This window comes from Macrobrachium nipponense, chromosome 33 (assembly GCF_015104395.2).
Source record: "Macrobrachium nipponense isolate FS-2020 chromosome 33, ASM1510439v2, whole genome shotgun sequence".
NCBI classification, from domain to species: domain Eukaryota; kingdom Metazoa; phylum Arthropoda; class Malacostraca; order Decapoda; family Palaemonidae; genus Macrobrachium; species Macrobrachium nipponense.
This window is the reverse complement of record NC_087219.1, coordinates 60,570,836-60,584,685: the sequence shown is the minus strand read 5'-3', so window position 1 is coordinate 60,584,685 and position 13,850 is coordinate 60,570,836. Positions and strand designations below refer to the sequence as shown.

The following is a 13,850-nucleotide window of genomic DNA, read 5'->3' as shown; positions in this document are numbered from 1 at the left end:
CATTGCAATAAAAACAAATGGAATATAAAATTGTTTATTATGCTCTTTTGGACTTATTCAGCATTATGTAGACGTACCCATACATACTTATACATATGTAATATATATATATATATATATATATATATATATATATATATATATATATCTATATATATATATATATTATATATATATATATATATATATATATCTAATATATATATATATATATATTATATATAGGGTCCAGGAATCCACCAAACATAGTGAAGAATATTTTACTATGGAACGTTTCATACTGCTTCAGAGTACATCTTCAGCCTGTAATTATAAATTGTGACAATTTAATTAATAGTAAAATAATACATTAAGACTAAAATATCAAGATAATAAATTAATTAAAAACCTTAGAGAACATTTAAAACAAACAATAGACTAAAACTTTAAGAAATATGTTAATTAAAATTTACAGAAACATTTAAAACAAATAATTAAAGGACAAGTGCAAGTACCCTAAGTACAAGTAGAGAAGGGAATGATTTGAAAACACAGTTCGGCCCAGATCTCAGTTATGCTAAATACAACGTGGCAGCAGCCACGTTTGCATTTAGAGAAGGAACCAGTCGTTTGATGTATAATGACTCAAGTGTCGTTAAGTAATTGTTGGGAGTGCTGTCAATGATTGAGAAATGTGTTTTATCAATATTAATTTTACATATTTTGGCGTGGTTACGGATATTGGATAATTCTTGGTTTGTTATCCTTTGTCCTGTTCTGTAGCTAACACCTAATTAATACATCTAGGAAAGGGATGACATTGTTATTTTCAATTTCAACAGTGAATTTTATGAATGGCACTAAATTATTCAATTTAGACAGTAAATCATTTACATCGATACCACCAGGTAAGACTACTAAGATATCATCGACATATCGGTACCATTTTAAGGGGATAAGTGTGATTGATATTCGGGAGGTGTTGTCTCTCAAAAAATTCCATATATAAGTTTGAAAGGAGAGGTGATAAAGGGTTACCCATGGCCATACCAAATATTTGTTGGTAATATTCTCCATTAAAAATAAATCTGCAATCACAAATACATAACTTAATTCACACATCCGGAATATATACATATATGTATATATATAAACACACACATATATATAGCTATATATGTATATATATATATATATATATATATATATATATATATATATATATATAAATATATATCTATATATATATATAGATATATATATATATTATATATATATATATATATATATATACGTATATATATATATATATATATATATATATATAGATATATATATATATATATATATATATATATATATATATATATATGTGTGTGTGTGTGTGTGTGTGTGTGTGTGTGTGTGTGTGTGTAATAAAAAAAGGATCGTAAACAACACTATTTACGCATTGCACGTGTAAATAGTGTGTTTATGGGCTTTTTATTTTTCATAATATGCTGAATGAATTACAGTTAAAATCATTTCAATATTAATATAATTAATAATATATATATATATTATATATTATATATTATATATATATACATACCTTAAAAATCACAGTAGATGCACGTGACATCATTAAATAAGCGAATATCACAGGAATATGATAGTCAGAAATCCAAGCGCTTTCGTCTTAGTAAAGACGAAAGCGCTTGGATTTCTGCTTATATATATATATATATATATATATATATATATATATATATATATATATATAATAATAATATATATATATATTCTATAAAAATCACAGTAGATGCACGTGACACCATTAAATAAGCGAATACCACAGGAAAATGATAGTCAGAAATCCAAGCGCTTTCGTCTTAGTAAAGAACGAAAGCGCTTGGATTTCTGCTTATATATCATATATATATATATATATATATATATTATATATATATATATATATATATATATAATAACGTACTGTAAGAACCTGCATTCACAACGAGACAAGCTCATGCCACGTGAGGCAGCTGTAGAACAGAGTGGCGAAGAAACAGCGCCTTTCATGAAGCCGAGATCAGCGTCGTATCATCTGATCTTTGGGAACCGAATACTCCTGAAGCGACCGCATCCATCCTTCTGTTTAAAATCATTTTCCGCTATATTTTAGGGGCTGGCTTTTTCCTTTTTTTTATTGAAGGATTTTATGCTTTTATTTTGTTATTTATTAATGATCACTTTCATTGTTATTCAGATGCTCGTATGTGATAGTGATTTCACGGGTACCACCCGTTGGTAAGGGAAAAGGCTTAATGTTGAAATTATTGTTAAAAAATTCAGTCTCGTGAAGAACAATTTAAAAAATTATTATTATTATTATTATTATTATTATTATTATTATTATATTTTTTAGAGGATGAAACCTATCCGTATGGAACAGGCCCACTGGGGCCATTGACTTGAAATCCAAGCTTCCAAAGAATATGGTGTTCATCAGGAAGAAGTAAGAGAAGGTAAAAGGAAATACAGAAAGAAGAGATCTCACTGATTAAAAATGAAAACAATTAATAAGTAGATAAAATGCATTAAAAATGCAAGGAGAATAGTATTACATTTTCGCTCGAACTTCTGAGGTTCCAACTGCACGTCATCCTCTGAAGGGAGGCTGTTCCGTTCCACAGTCCAACGGTGTCAGGAATAAATGAGCTCTGGAACTGAGAAGTTCGTCAGCGAGGCTAAACATTGACTGCCTATTGGTGCTGCTGTTCAGCGAATCTGGATGCTCTCTCTCTCGGCAGATAAAGGGGATCAGGGATCAATTGTGATTTCGAAAAAATCTCTCTTGAAATACAGCTGCTATTAAGAAACAGAAACCTACCACCACGAACCACTCTATCTAAAAGAGGTAAATCTCTGGCAGAAGCAGATATCAACACTGAAGAACGGTATCCAAGTAAAGAGAGCAGCACTACACATGACCTAAAACAGGTTGCATTGATTTTATCACTGTTATCAATATATGAGGGGTCTTACGAACAATACCTTACTTTCCTGTGGCATTTGCTGAAACTTTCAGTTAATGTTTCTCGAAAGTTAGATATGTCAAAAGTTACATCTAGAATGGTTAAAGATTCAGACTCAGTCAACAAAGTTTCATCCACCGGGGGTTGGAAATCTGTACGAGATCTGCTAATCGATAGTATTTTCCTTTTACTGGAGTTCAGCCCTACACCCCCATCGACTACACCATTCCCTGATCCGGTTCATGTCACGATTGAGGCTGAGACCAGCATCATTTCTCATAAGGTGAAGACTTTACTACACTTACAAATGTAGCATCATCGGCATGCTTAAAAATCTTGTTCTCCAAGCCAACAACCATATCACTGATATATACATTGAAAATAACAGTGGACCAAGAACACTGTCCTATGGAACTCCAGAAAGAAAAGGCCTTGGTTCACTAAAGATCCCGTCCACAGCAACTGGCTGCTGCCTATGTAAGGAAATCTTGAATAAACAAACAAACGAATAAATCATATATTCTTAATAGCAATATAAACCTCAATTAACAAATATCCAATGAGAAGCTAAATTTTATTTATTAATAAAAAACGAACTAATGAATAAATAAAACTAGAAAAAAACCAAACTCTAGATCGTAGAAAGAGGATAATGGCTGAAATAGCAAAGCCCAATAATGTCAATACTGGTTGCCTGCTCACCAGCAATCGTGAACATCGGAACAGTGTTCCATTCGATTAAACTAAACTTAACTGCAAAAAGGGAATACTGAACACCTCAACTAGATAAGACTTCATCTTGCTGCTCCACTTCTTTTGCTCAAAATATTATAAACAGAATGTCACAGCAATAGGAAGAAAAACTGAGACGGCTTGAAAGTAGCATATGGCTTTTAACTTTGTTGAAGCAGAGTGTGATTAGAACATTGTCGCTGCTTTGATTTTCCTTTTGGTGATCTTATAGATTTTTACACCTACTGTTTGGAGGAATTTCGTTTGAAATATAGTTTAGAAGATGTCAGTCAAACATCATATTAAGTAAATAAATCTCTCGTGTTTTTAAAAACTGAGAACCAAGACCACTCAAAAACCTAAAGTTTTGTTCAATTTCTTTGCGGAGGAATTTTGCCAAACTTCCTAAGGGATCAGTCGCCCAGATGTCTCCTCCATAAAATTCGATTGGAGTTCCGTCACCCTATATGAGGTCACTTGCATTTATCACCTTCCACTATACATTTCAATCTTAGTTTTCTTTTCAGCAGAGACAGGTCACTCAAGTTGACTTTCTCCGTGAATTTTGCCGAAGGATTCAGCTAATAAAAGTTACCATCAGTTTAACCTTTGCTCTTCTCCAAAGATTCCCAGGAAGTTTGGCCATTCTAGTTTTCCCTCTCCTTGACATTTAGTCCAATGGTTTCGTTTGTTTGAATCTTCCCTCTCCAGAAATCTTGTCCTCGTGCTCATTTCATTTTTCTTATTCGAACTATGGGGGTTGGGGGCTCGAGTTTTCCGTCTCAGCAAATTTTAAACTACAAGGTTGATCACTTTAGTCTTTATTCTCCACGTGTTTTGTCCTGCCGGGTTGGTCGCTTGGGTGCTCCCTCTCCATAGATCTTGACATCCGGGATCAGCTACTCGAATCTTTCAAAACAAATTTTACAATATGAAGATGAGCCCTCGAATCTTCCTTCCATGATGTTTAGTTTCTGTGGAGTCAGAAGCTTACACTAAAGTCCCTTGTGCTTCCTTTGACCTGAGCAGTGAACTACGTATCTGGTAGTAAGTCAAACATGGTGGTCGTAACCAGGTGAAATAAAGAACACAGGCCAGTAACTTCTTCCTAAACGACTTGTTGAAATTTTGAAGGTTAGCGCCTTCTAACACCATCCTTTTCTAAGGCAAAAAAATAATGAAGTTTACCCTCACACCTGTGGCTGGAGTCAGCCGTGATCGGACATCTCCAGGGCCCGGATTACCTGCAGTCACACCTGCGCTAATGAGCGTTCAAGGGAAAGGTGAAGACAGAGTCACTTCATTAATTCGGTGAGAATCACTCCCTGTTTACTATTTGTAGATGTGTTAGATGGTCGTAAATTGCTTCGTGGCTACTCGTAGCAAGCTAGTAATTTTACAGGCATGTTAATACGCAAGAGCACTCATCCACGCATACACATTCATACAATAGATGAATTGATGACTGCAGCAAATTAAAATAGTAAAGCACTCAGATAAATTTCTGTATCCTTACGTCTTTCAAGGGGCGCATTTCTCGATTACTTTGATACGAGACAACGTTCTGCTCTTGTCTGAGCTAGATAAAAGTGAGTTTGCCATCCTGTCGGCTCCTGTAGCTCCTAGTACTTGGCCAATCAGGCGTTCTGAATGAGAAAGTCAAGTGATTTTATTTGCTAAGACTATGCTGGCTCGACAGACCTCTCATGCCTAAGTTCATTCGCCGCAGTGAAATTATCCAACGAGTTATTTAAAAGCGTTGCTAAAATATCAACTTTGGATACGGACTAAGATGTTCTACCAGGGCAATTTTTTTTTGGAGAGTTGAGGTACTTGGCAAAATGGATTGAGTGTTTACACAAATTGTACTTGTTGTCAGAAGTTCCTCATGACACGCAGTGACTAGGAGATAACAGCCATCTCCTAAATGCGTCTTACGTTAAGGAAGAGAGAGAGAGAGAGAGAGAGAGAGAGAGAGAGAGAGAGAGAGAGAGAGAGGCAATAAGCTGAAAACAACTTCTGGAAAACATCGTGGTGGAGACGTAAGCCTATTTGAATATTTTCCGTAAAATTTTCGAAATCTAACAGGGTCTAAGCTCTGGGCTTCTACAGCGGTATAATATTTTTTTTTATCACAATCACATTTTTAGGTGTCTGAAACACTGTTATAAGGCAAAAGCACTGAAGGTGATTAAGGTTTTCTTAATTATCCTGCTTTTGGTTTTGCACTATATTCAAGGTCACTTTGTACATTGTCATCACAGATCAGTATACGAAGGCAATGGGAGATTCCTGCTCTCTAAGAAGAAACATACATAGCACATATTTAGGCAGCAATGATTGCAAATTCAACTGAACGAATTTACTGACACCTTTTGCTCAGAATTTTCCCTTCTTCTTAGGAAATTGTGGTGCTGAAAAGTAATGAATGAATGATTCAAGCGTCATGGTCAAGTTACAGCACATAATTCAGGAGTCATTAATGCCAAGAATCTTTCGATCAAAATATGAGCTTCATGAACCCATTAAAACATATTCAGACAGGTCCTGTTTGCTCTTGATGTCGGTGACCTCAAACGAGGCATCATGTCAAGAATACGTCCACTGCAATAGGGCAGCAATCAAAACATCGTGTCAGGAATACATATTGAGAGTGAGTCCACTCACTTTCTTTGGGAAGACGCAAAAGAATAAATATGATTTGGCAGCATAAATCCTCTACAACATCAAGCAACGCAATTGGAGATGAGCCAGTGAGAAAATGATGTCTTTCATATAGGTGCGATAAGTCAACCTACTCAAAACCTACCGAATATTACAAAACGATGCCTTCTGTGCACGAAAGCATATAATAAGATTCAGTGCCTTGTCATAAGTGCAAAACTCTGAATAGCAATATTTTGTTCAAGTTGCAATATGGTGATTTGCCATCGCGTTAAGACCACCATAACCGAAACTTCTTTTATATTTACTTATTGATTAAGTCATGTGCTACAAAACCCCCATCATATAGCTCCTTAGGAACTTTGTGTCTGAACTAAAAGCTCCCTTATATCTCGGCGCATGCGCAGTAGGATTGGCGAATGCGTAATAGGATTCGGCGTCGTAATAGCAGTAGCAATAAGTGGATTTTAGCTATGTAACGGCTCCATTATTGGTTTATTTATCGCTTTATTTAAGCTTGTATTTCGTGTTTCGAACGTCATAAATAAGAGGAAATGACACAATAACACTACAAAACCTTCCCCCAAGTGTTTTACCCCACCCAAAACCCCGCATTCCCATCGGTCCCCCTTACTGTAGGATACAGTTGAACGGAATAATTCGCCCAAGTGTTTTACCCCACCCAGAACCCCGCATTCCCATCGGTCCCCCTTACTGTAGGATAGAGTTCAAAGGTAAATTACACGTTAATTACAGCCGGCCGAAAAAATATTATCTTAAATTCTTGTTCAGGAGGTAAAACTGTATAGAAAAACGTCAACTGGCATAGTCTACGTAGTTCGCCGCGGAATAAGGGCTTAGATCTACCAAATGTTTGAAAGTTATAAAAGGAGGAAAACCTCACTGTGTCGTTATAAATAATTAGGAGATAGTGGAAAGTAAGATGGTTGTAAGAGAATGTGAAAGGAGGTACAGTAAAAGGAACAAAAGGTGTTTCAGTTAGTGGCCGAAGGAACGCTTAAGTGATGCCTACGGTGCGCCGTATGAGGTGTACTGACAGCACTATGCGGGCTTCTGGTATCCTGAGTATTAGGGAAAAGCACTGCTGTGCCGACACTTGCATACAATTCAGTATTTAAGCATACCAGTTAAAAGATTGAAGTTTTCGTTAGCAAAATGACGGTCTCAATTCTAAGCCTGCATTCCGCAGTAAAGTAGACTATGGCAGTTTAGGTTTTTTCCTATGTTGTTTTACTTGTTGAACAAGAATTTAAAGTAATATTTATTCGGCCGACTATAATTAAACTGTAATTTACCTTTGAAGACTACATGACGGTACAATGGGTACGATGTACCAACGTACAGTGTTCAAAGGTAAATAACAGGTTAGTTACAGTTGACTGGCAAAATATTACCTTAAACTCTTGTAAAGTAAGTTAAATAACATAGGAAAACGTCAACTGCTATAGTCTACTTTGACTGAACAATCTTCGAAATTTTGATTTGGGGCCAAGAAACGTAAACAAACCGCCATATTTGAATTCTGGTTGGGGGTGTGGGATTTGTAACCACCAAGGAGTGTAACATATAGGTAATGCTTCTAACCTAACCAACCTAACCTAACCTAGTAGAATGTGTTACCTGACCCGGGGGGCTCCACCCCCCTTTAAAGGAAGGCAAGCTTAGAAGTGTAACATAGGTAAGAAGTCGGTGTCTGTAACAAAAGCTCCCCTATAACATGGCACATGTGCAGTAGGATTCGGCGTAGTAATTGGTGGATTTTGGCTATGTAACGGCTCCATTATCGGTTTATTTATCACTTTATTTCAGCATGTATTTCGTGTTTCAAATGTCATAAATAAGAGGAAATAACAAATAACACGGCAAAACCTTCCCCCAAGTGTTTTACCGCACACATAACTCCACTCTCCCATCGGTCCCCCTTACTGTAGGATAGAGTTCATGTTAATTACAGCTGGCCGAAAAAATATTACTTTAAATTCTTGTTTAGGAGGTAAAATTCTTTAGCAAACGTCAACTGCCAAGTTTTGCACCAGATTTACATAAAGTGTGCGCCAGATTTGCACTAGTTTTTTTTTTAGAAAAGTATCTAGTTTTTTTCAGTTTAGAAAAAAAGGATACAAATGGAAACAGCAAATTGAAGTATTGATAGATGGTTATATTTTAATTAGAAAACATAACACAAATTATAATATACTGTAATAAAAGTGGAAAAAATAGCAATATTAATAGTAATGAAAATACTTTAATTTTAATGAAATATAGCAACTGGATTTGATTATCATTTGGAAAATTCACATGATAGTAACAATAATTTAAGTAAAAAAACAGCTGATTTAATAAGATTTATGTTAATTTTGGCATAAGTAGATGATAATCATTAAAATTCACATAAATGGTAAACAGCAGGTTTGTGCATCTGTGTTTAAAACATATTTTGATAATTCAAGTACAGGATTATCAACATGATGTAAGTTATAGCTAATATAGATATAATCAATTGGATAATATCAAATAAATGGTAAGCATAATAATGCAAGAAAAACAATATATTTGAATTATTTCAAATATGGTATTATCAGCATAATAGTATTGGATAATTTCAAATGAATGGTTTGCAAATAATAATAATACAAGAAAGGAAAACAATAAATTTGATTTTTTCAAGTACATATTAATAAATGTCCAAATTAAGTGAACGATGATCACTAATAATACAATTGACTGACACAATCGATTCAATTTGTTGGATTTACATAAACTTTGGCAGTTATAAGGAGATGGAAACATCATACATCGCTGTCACTGTGGTCACTAAATTCAATTGCTTCAACATCATCAATGTCATTTTCAATAACTTCATATGAGCAAGACGGCACTGGAGCATCAATGGGAGCAGCTTGTGGACTGATGTGCTTGTTTCTTGTATGATTACAAAGTTCCAATCTTCTGAAGGGTCTTGGCTGGAAAACCGTCATCATGGCAACATTTCTGAGGACGCTTGAGAATCCACCATATCTAGTCCCATTTTGTCTCAATTTAGATTTTGTTATGATTAGCCTGACTGGAAAATATGTTCCACGTCAGCACTTGGAATGAGGTAATATTAAGACTTTCACTGCAAAGTCAGCTAGCTCTTTGAATGGGTTGGAACCATACCCATCTTAATATTTGAATTTGAATACACCCCAGAAACTAATTGTATTTGTTTTATTTTCCCACTTTATCAAGTTTATGTTTGTCTGAAAAATGGAAATATTGTGACAATCTGGTATATGCACTAGAATGCACTAAACCTGTCCGATGAATACTCTAGATTTTGCACTAGGCACTAAAGACGATTTTTATGCACTAGATTGGGAACCAATACTCTAGATCTGGCGCAAAATGAGCTAAATTGGCAACACTGCATACTTGCCCGCCCCCCTCCCCGCCGACGTCGCTGAAAAAAAGGATACAAATGGAAACAATGCTGCCGTTGCTCCTGGGGCTCACTCGGCCCACGTGATGTCGCTCTCCACACCTGTGGACCTGCTCACCCTTCCAACGCCACTGCATGCAGTCCCCACTGACACCGCTGCCGCACCTGTGGGTCTCCTTGACGCCACTGCCTCACCTGTAGTTCCGCTCTGTCTGCTGGACTCCTCTGCCACGCTGGGGACTTCCTTAGCCCAACCTATTATGCTGCCGCCGCACCTAGGGGTCCCAACGGCCTGTCCCATGCCGCCACCACACACAATGCAGCTCCCTCTGCAGTGTTGGTCGCCCTCAGTCAACAGTAGAACCCCCTAGGCAACCGCCAGGGGAAGCATCCAGTCTACCAACAACGCCGAAAGACTCGACATTCAGTGACACCCCAAAAGTGTCACAAGGACAAGGGGTCGCCTCCCGCCTCCAAGATATTTTTCATCCAATCATTATTCCATAATAATTGTCTTTTGGGGGGTGAGTATTTGTAAGGACATCGTCCTTTCACTAATTTCATTTAACTATAACAAGATGTCGAATTCTAACATATTCCATATTGTGTAGAATTCTCTGGCCTTTCTACCAATATGTAATTCATGTATGAACAACAATTGTACCCATAGATATTCATGAATTATCAGTACTCAGCTACCTGTCTTACTGTCTGGTCCTTGCAACATAACCTAATGTCTTAGTGGGTCCTGCCTAAACCTCTCCATGGATTTCACATTCTCTCTTATTGGTTGGGCTAGAGAAGATTTCAGTATCCTAGTTACATCATCTGTGATCCATCATTGTTGACCTGCCTCTGCAAAATTATCCTGATTAAAAGACTTCTTCGCAGAGAGTTTTACTGGAAAACAATTATAAGTCCCACAGGTTAACCAGTAGCATTTGATAAGCCCATTATCCCTGTTGAACCATATATTAAGCACAAAAGATAATCATACAATTTTTGGAAAAATAGAAATAGACTGCTATACACAATAGTTGACACCCTTGTACCACAAAACTAGGTGATTTGGAGCTGAACATTATGGCCATAAATATCACTGGCTAAATTTGATTACTAGGGAGAGCTGCTACTTTCCCCCTTTACGAAGACGAGATTGCTGTTTCCCTTCTACCTCAAAATTGTACTCAGTTGCTAACATTCCGTCCTCCTCCCTTCCCTACAACTTTTATGCTCTTGGAGCTTGGACCCAAAAAGACCGTTCGGTTGCCCGTTTTCTTGTCTAGGAAAGTCACAGAATGACGAACACTATTTTTCATCCACAGACTCTGATGAATCATTGATTGTAATGACAATGGTTTGGTCAGGTTCTCTGGTGGAAATGAAGAGCTTGTTATTTTGATGGAAGACGTAAATCTCTTCGCTGTCTGTTCCGTTCTCGAGAGACGAGAGTGTCTCATCCAGTTCCCTAAGGTTCTGGACCTGCAAAATGGAGATGGTTAAAATGTGAGGTCTGACTATGACTGAAAAGTACATTTTTAAAGAGTTTCACGTGTTTCTAAGGCCATTATTCACTGTAGATGTTTGCAAGCCAATCTGTCATAAAGGCCGTTTCACACTGGATGCCATGCTATGGTAGCCATGTTGCCGTAGGTGGCTTTTAATTGCTGTGGTCATTCACACCGGGTGCGAAGCTGTGCTACCAATGTCTGCGACATAGTGTTCATAGCTTCCCAGATTGCCAGGCACACGATTTTTGTGGACGTAGCTCGCTTCTTGCATACACATTTGGGTCTCACAGCAGATGTTCCTGCCTCCCGCAATAAGTATTAATCGGCTGTCGCGATTAATAATTATTTTTAGTAAAATGCTGATAAATCTGAATAATTTTACAGATTTTATGTAACAGAAAAATTACTCTTAAAAAAAAAGCAATGGGCTTTATTTGAAATTAAATTTCCTAGGATAGAGTAGGAGTATTAACTCGGTTTAAACAAAATGGAGAAAAATGAAGTTAATCGCAGTCTTAGGGATAGACAAGAACTACCTTTTGAATATATAGTTTCTTCTGTGCATGTTTGACTTGCATAACATGAGCGATGAGATTTATTTAATCTGATATGAAGTTTTCATGATGACTGGAATGACACCTGTTGTTATAAAACCAGTTTTCATATTGATTTCAGTTCTGTTGATTTAAATAGTAAAAGAATAATTCCACCTTCCTTAAAAAAACAATGTTTATGTAACAATCATGGTAGTTATATAAATGACTGTGAAATATTTTCTGTTAAAATATAATACCAAATAATAAAATGAGCCCAGAAAAATGCCTAGGTATAGAATGTAAAAGCTATATTTCAGAGACCAGCTATCTCTCTCTTCAGGCAGGTGATGAATGAGAAGAGTTACTAAAAAGCAAGAGGTCCACAGGTCAGCCATTATGTCACCCCAGTTGATAATTTCTCTTTAATCTTAATCGCTGGTTGGAGGAAGATTTCTTGTATAATATCTGAGTCCCAAGCTCCTTTTGAGATATCCACCATGTTTCTTTGTTTAATCAAAGCAGATTCTACCATCTGGCTTTTGAACTGACAATTGCTGCTATGAATTATACATGACAAATTCCAGTTTATTCTGTGATTATGGTTATTCATGTAGTTAAAAATAGCTGAGCTCTGTTCCATATCTAACTGAACGTTAATGTTGTATTAATCTCTGGGAGAGTGATTTACCCGTAAACCTATGAAATCTCTTGCCTTAACTGTGACCAATCTTACATAGGTTTTACAGATAAATCACTCCCCCAGAGATTAATACCACATAAATTTTCGGTTAGGTATAGACAGAGCTCAGCTATTTTAACCACATAAGTAACCAAAATCACAGAATAAATTGGAATTTGTCGCATATTTCTAGCAGTAATTGTCAATTCAAATGCCAGATGGCAGAATATGCTTTGATTAAACAAAGAAACACGATGAATACCTCAAAAGGAGCTTGGAGCTTAGGTATTATAGATAAAATCTTCCTTCAACCAGTGATTAAGAAGATTAAAGAGAAATTGTCAACCGGGGGGATGCATCAGCTGACCTATGGACCTCTTGGTGCAAATACCACTTTTCAGTAACATCCCATTCATCCCCTGCCTGAAGAGAGAGAGAGAAGTTCCTCTCTGAAATATAGCTTTTACACTCTATATTTTGATGTTTTTATGTGCACCTTTTATTAGATTTCTGTAAATGTTTACAAAGATACAAGTTATTTCTTTTTATTTTCAAAACAAATATTCAAACCCGGAACGTAAGAGCAAAGGAACTGTGTGTTCGCAGACATTCATAGCTTTTGGTCTGAACACATGCATAACGAGTACAGCTAGCACAGTGCAGCGCACTTAGCATCGCATCCAGTGTGAAACTACTTTGATTCATCCTACACGATGGTGCCATTTGTTCCTAATCTTTTGTTAGGTCCTGTAGACATTACAAGTAAAAATAATATCAGAAGAGGGAACTAGGCATAAGACTGGGTGGGATTTTAATAGGAAGCTCAAGTTAATTAAAGTGAGGTTGTAAGATGAAACACATAAGAATATATGCTAAAATTGAACCTTTATCAAAATTTCGGTTAGAATTACTCCGGGTAACAAAGTTAGGTTGTAGCCAAGACTGAGTGCCTCGTAAATGTCACAAATATGCCGAATATATTATTAGATCCTAACTGAACTTAAAGCTACGATTAGTTTCCAGTTAAATGGTTTACTGAAGTTAGGTTAGGATGGAGATGAATATCAAAGTTAAGTCATAATCAGATTAACATGAAAGATATGATAAAACTTGATAATGTGGGGCTGTAAGCAAGCTGAATTCTAAGGAAACAGTCAGAGTAGATCTCAAAATAGTTTAATTGTGATCAAACTGAATGACAGCAAGTCAAGTGATAACATGGCTATGACTATTTAAAGATATGTTGAAAATGAAACTGACTACCAAAGAATATCATTAACAAACTTAGTC

At 36.2% G+C, this 13,850-nt stretch overlaps 1 protein-coding gene across 4 annotated transcripts in view; it reads right to left on the bottom strand.

The window, feature by feature from the left end:
* Positions 1-245: 245 nt before the first annotated feature.
* LOC135203225 (uncharacterized) overlaps positions 246-13,850 on the bottom strand; it is a 54,495-nt gene continuing 40,890 nt past the window's right edge. For 2 of the 4 annotated variants that reach the window (XM_064232985.1, XM_064232986.1), the window contains one exon: positions 8,660-11,316. In XM_064232985.1, the coding sequence (XP_064089055.1) occupies positions 11,143-11,316 (174 nt within the window). In that variant the 3' untranslated portion in view covers positions 8,660-11,142. Of the gene's footprint in view, positions 304-8,659; positions 11,317-13,850 lie in introns of those variants that run through there. The other 2 variants (XM_064232987.1, XM_064232988.1) reach the window with 2 other exon arrangements.